Here is a 5,337-nt window from a genome sequence, read left to right as displayed (position 1 = left end):
TGTGTGTTAACAAACCCTCTGGGTGATCCGTGTTTGAGAACCCCTGGTCTGGGCAAGCCCTTCATGTCATAGAGGAAGAAACAAAGAAAGCCAGAGAGGAGAATGGACATGGCCAAGGCCACGCAGCAAAATGACGGGGCTAGGACCCTGCTGGGTCTGCAGATGGCAGTTCAGGGAGGACACCAAGGAACACCCTCATTGGCCCATTCTACCTGCTAGCTCTCCCTCCCTGAGCTGTTCTTGAAGATGCTACGCCCTCCTCCAGCACCGAGCCCAGGGTGTTTGCTCAAGTTTCCTCGTGGGGGATCAGACAGCTTGGAACCGGGGCTGGAGAGGGAAGCCCTGAGCCCTCAGCAAACATCAGCGCCAAGGGCGGCTGGAGCCCTGCCACTTGGGTCTCAAGCAAATGTCCTGCGGCCATCAGAGAAATTCTTCCTGGACCAAGGGATGCCTGAGGCCCTTTCCTTGGACAACTCTGACTCCAGTGCCCCGGGGCAAGCTTTATTTCCTGCTCCAAGAACACGATTCTTCACACAAAAGTCAGCAATCAGCGGTTTCACAAGACTTCCCTCCCCTCCCCCCACCCACAGACAGACACACAGAACAGATCCAGCACATGCTCTGCGGCCCGGCCCCGCCCCACCCGTGCCCGCTGCTGAGAGGGCGGCGCCATCCAGATCCGGGAGAACCCCGGTCTGACAGGTGAGGCTGACTGTTGAGGGACCCCTCTCCGGGACATGGACGCTCCCAGAGGAGCCAGCAGGGGGTGGGGTGGAAGAGGGACACACAGCACGCGGATGGGCTGTGGCCTTAGTGTGGGAGGACCACAATCGTCCTGTCTTAGCTTAAGGATGGGTGTGCCATCAGCAATGGGTGGTACAGGGGGAGTACTGGCAGAAGAGGGAATTTTGGAAAGGGGTGGCCTGGCTGGAGACAGATGGTCAATCTGTCAAGACATCAAAGACCCCAGGGTTGCCACTTCAGCCTCATGCCATGCTCAGCACACGACAAGGGGCTCAGGGCGCCCACTAGGCAGGGCTGGAGAGCTCCTCTGGCCCCACCCCACCCTGCTGACTGGCTCCTAGGAAGCCCTCTCAGCCATCTATCCTAAGTTGACAGGCTGTCCACACTGATGAAATCTCCCCTTCCCTGTTGCTGTCTTTCCTCAGGATGGCAAGAACCAAGGGCTTAGCTTCCTCCCATGACTTGATCTGGGGCCACACTGATCAGCCTGCCCACAGGCCTCGGGGACCCAGCATCTCTCTGTGGCTCCGTGGCAAAGCCCTGTGAGGCTGCACAGAGAGCCCACTCCTCCTCCAGCGCTCCTGTGATCTAGTCACTCCACAGCTTCAGGTTGGGACCAGCACTTGGGACCCTTTCTCTGCCACTTGAGACTTGGCCCTGGCCCCACTTGGCATCTCCTCGTCTCCACCCCCCTCCCTGCCTGAGGCCCAACCCCTTCCCTGCCCGGTGTCCAGATGGTCTCCTGCATGGGCAGGCCTGTCCTTCCAGCCCTGGCCTGGCCTCTGTGGCCTGCCCCGGGTCACCCAGATGGGTAGTAGGGAGTATCACTATGGTAGTTGTAATCTGGGCACACCTTCTGGACCAGCCGATAGTCCGTGCTGTAGAAGGCGATGTAGACACAGACGACTTTGAAGGGCTGGGAGCAGCTCCAGGTGGCTGAGCTCTGAGCGTGGTCTCGGGAGCAGATCTTGGCTGGGTCGTGGGTGCAAAGCGAGGTCCGGCGGCCCCGTTCTACCTTCTCCCACTCCATCCGGCAGTTGAAGATTTTGGAGGCCTTGGCTTCGATGAAGATCTGCTGTTCCTGGTGGAACTCTACAGCTTTACTGGGGGGCACGAGGCTGATGGAGATGTTGCCCTGGCCTGTGGCATTGTGTTGGAAGTGGACGCTGAAGGTCCCATTGCCATGGTCCACAATCTTCCCTGTGACGAGCAGGTTCAGGGCCACCGTCTTGATGTTGGAGTAGAAGTCGCCCCAGCCAAAGATTTTCTTCACCTTGGCTGAGGGTGGGGGGCTGTGGTTCGGGCGGTTGGGGGGCTGCCCAAGAATGCCCCAAGCCTCCCCAGGCGGGGCCAGCAGCCCTAGGAGAGTGGAATTGGCCATGGGGCGGGACTTAGGTGAGATGTGGCCCCGCTTCCGAGGCACCCGGGGCCGGGGCTGGCCCTCGTGGTCATCACGCTCAGGGTCCTCTGAGCCGGGAGGACCATCATCCTGGCCACAGATGACCTATGGAGGGAGTTGTGAGTACAGTGAGAGCCCTGTCCCTGGAGGTCCACCACCCCCGCTACCAGCAGTACCCCTGTCCCTGCCACTTCACTCTGACCTGGGTGAGGAGCTCCTGCGTCTTGCCCACTGAAGCTGGGGGGCAAGTGTACACTCTAGCTTGTGTACATCTCAGGTTCTGACAGTTGGGTCACCCTCCCCCCCATTGTCCTTTCCTCACTGTCTTGGCCACTATTCAAATTCAAAGCCTCAAAGACCGACAATAATTCTCTCCAGTGGACTGTGGCACCAGGGACAACGGCTCCTACCCCCAGGGAGTCCCCAGTCTGATGGGGGAAGCCCAGCTTCTGATCTTGGGGAGCCCCCATCTAATTGCAGAAGCATCATCCCTGTGCTGACAGAGCCCCCAATTTGATAGGAAGTAGAATCCCTGCCTCTGTGAAATCCCCAGGCTGATGGGGGAGGCATAATGTCTGCTCTCAAACAGCCCCGAGTCAGACAGGGAAGCACCATTCTTATCCTGGGAGAGCCCCTGGTTTGACAGGAGAGGCCAGCCCCTGCCTTTTGGGACTTCCTAGTCTGTTGGGTAAGACACCGTCCCTACCCTAGGATAATTTCTACCCTTAGATGCAAAGAGAACCACCAGACAATGGAATAAGAAAGCAGAACACAGTGTAATTCTCAAGCACGAATATAGTTTAGGTTTGGCAAGAGAACTAGGGGAGACCCGGAGTGAATGCCACACCCAGGATGGCCATGGGAATGGAAAGCCAAACACCTCTCCAGGGTACACTGATGATGACATGCCAAGATGTTACTTGGATTCTGAGGTAGGAGTTCTTATTCCCATTTCACAGATAAGGACACCGGGGCTCAGAGATTACAACACTACAAGGCTGAGTTCACATAGGGTCAGCCCTTCCTTTACACTCCACACTCCTGGCCTCACAGATCAGATGTGTCTTTTTGAAAGGGTTTTTATCCAGGCGCCATCCGCCTCTGGAATCTGCAGGGGCTCATCCTCCCTCTGCTGGATCAGCTGTGGTGACAACCCACACCTGGGAGATTCCTGGAGGTGCCACAGGGAGAGTGGGACAGCAGTGGGGGGCATCAGGGGGTTGACAGGGCTTCCTGAGGCGCAGCCTGGCTGTGTGTTTGCTCAGCTTTTGAAAGCAACCACTTGCCCTAGGTGTCTTTACTACCAGCACCGGGGGCATCTGGATATGGTGGTGACACTGGGGTGGGGACAGTAGGGCTCCAAGGGGCTGTGGGGTCCTCATGCCTGTGTTCTGGCCTGGGTGTTGCCGGCAGCTGTGTGCTGTGGCCGAGTCTGTCTCTGCCCCACAGTTCAGGCTGGCCCTGACTGCCAGGCCCCAGAGGTGGGGTAGAGGGACGGCTAGGACGGGAGGCTCGGGGTCTGGGTCTAGGGCTGCAGACCTGTAGGTACTTGCTCCTGGGGGTCACGGCTGAGTGGCTGGAGGGTAAAGGTGGGGCCGTGAGAAGGGAAGGGCTCTTCCCACAGTGGCATGGGGCGGTGGCAAGGGGCTTGTTGATTAAAGGGGCAGGTCCAGATGTGGGGCTGAGGCTTCACGACAGTATTGCGGGGAGGGTCAGCGGGTGCTCGGTCGGAGGGGAGTTAAGCCACGGGCTGGGTTCGGGGAGGGGATCCCCGGCGCCCTGGGTCGCCGAGAAGCCGCGAAGCCGGCGCACGGGGAGCGGGCTCTGGGCGCTCCGCTCAGCTGCCGCGAGTGCCTGGGGCGGGAGCCGCCTGCCCAAGTCCTGTGGGGCTCCGGCTGCGCGCAGCCGGGAGAGCAGAGGAAAACAACAGGCGGGGAGGGAGGGAGCGGGAGGGAAGGCGGGAGGGGAGGGACGCGGGGGCCGCCCCCCGCCTGGACCGACTCTGTGCTCTGGGGGACCCAGAACCCGGGGCTCTCTGAGTCCCAGAGGTCAGGGGAAAAGCCTGCAGGTCACCAGCTCCACGACCCGCGCCCCACTCGCCCCCCGCTTCAGCGGTCCTGAGGCTCTGGGAAGGGGTCGGGTAACCCTGGCGACCCGGCTCGAGGCCTTTTTCCGAGCGCTGGTCGCACCTCCAGCCACCCGCTGCGGAGTGGGTGGGCCAGCCAAGCACCCTCTCCCCGCCCCTATTAACCCTATCTGTCCAGTCTCCGGCCTCGGACCCGCCCTCTCCCCCAGCCTCCAGTCTTCCCCGCCATCCCCGGGATGTCGGGGGAAGGGAGAAAGTTTCAGGGCTCGCAAGCTTCCCGCGCTCTCCCCCGATCCTCCGGGCCCCCGCCCCTCTGCGCAGCTCCCCTCGGACCACTCACCAGATAGAGGCTACCCTGCACCAGGAACACGAAGCAGCAGCGAGTCAGTTGCATCTTCCTCCTCCGCTCTCGTCCCCTCGCTCTCCCCTTCTCTTTTCGGGGTCCCAGGCCTCCTTCCCCTTCCTGCTCCTTCAGGCGCGCCGTCCCATGCTCCAGTCCCCGGCGGCCCGCGGCCCTCCCCTCAGCGGGTCGCCCAGGGCCGACCCCGCCCCCTTCGGTCCAGCTGTGCAGCCGCCGCCCCCCTCCCCTGGTCCAGCTGCGCGCGGCACGGCCCCCGCTCGAGGTCCCAGATGTGCGCCCCGAGCGCCTCGAAGGGCCCCAGCTGCGCCGTGGCTCTGCTGCTCCAGATCTGCGCTCGGCGCCCCCCTCGGCTCCAGCGGCGCCGCTCTCGCCCAGATGTGCTGGGGACCTGCGCGCGCGCCCGTCCTTGGTGCTAATTCCCCAGACCAGGCTGCTCCACCCGCCCCGTCGCGGCGCGCCCCCTGGCGGACGCCCCCAGCCGCGCGGAGCCCCGGCCGCCCGCTCCCCGCGCTGCGCCCCGCCAGACTAGAGCGCTCCTGGCGCCCAGGCGGCTCCCGCTTCCTCGTCCCTCCCACCGGCGGCGGCGGCGGCGGCGGCAGGTACAGTGAGCCCAGCCGGTACCTCCGGAGTTAACTCCTCCCCTGCCGGCCCGCAGCCCGGGGACCTAGGACGCCGGCTCTCCATCCAGGAGAGGACGGCACGCGGGGGCGGAGTAGCTCTTGGAGAGGAAGGGAGAGGGTGGTGTCC

General features: G+C 62.6%; 1 protein-coding gene across 1 annotated transcript; it reads right to left on the bottom strand.

Annotated features, from left to right (window-relative positions):
- Positions 1-480: 480 nt before the first annotated feature.
- On the bottom strand, positions 481-5,040 carry NXPH3 (neurexophilin 3). Its single transcript, XM_003818046.6, has 2 exons — positions 4,570-5,040; positions 481-2,248 (listed from the first exon to the last, which is right to left on the bottom strand). Exons 1-2 carry the CDS (start codon positions 4,621-4,623, stop codon positions 1,544-1,546), a joined length of 759 nt encoding a protein of 252 aa, XP_003818094.1. The 5' UTR covers positions 4,624-5,040; the 3' UTR covers positions 481-1,543.
- Between the last annotated feature and the right edge of the window lie 297 nt (positions 5,041-5,337).

The sequence above is a fragment of the Pan paniscus genome, chromosome 19 (genome assembly GCF_029289425.2).
Source record: "Pan paniscus chromosome 19, NHGRI_mPanPan1-v2.0_pri, whole genome shotgun sequence".
In the NCBI taxonomy this organism is placed as follows: domain Eukaryota; kingdom Metazoa; phylum Chordata; class Mammalia; order Primates; family Hominidae; genus Pan; species Pan paniscus.
The sequence above is the reverse complement of the archived record's forward strand: the minus strand, read 5'-3'. Positions and strand labels throughout refer to the sequence as shown.

Coding starts and splice junctions, on each gene's coding strand:
- NXPH3 (XM_003818046.6), bottom strand. CDS start 4,623: ATGCAACTGACTCGCTGCTGCTTCGTGTTCCTGGTGCAGGGTAGCCTC. Junction 2,249..4,569: donor TGCAGGGTAGCCTCTATCTG/GTGAGTGGTCCG, acceptor CTCCCTCCATAG/GTCATCTGTGGCCAGGATGA.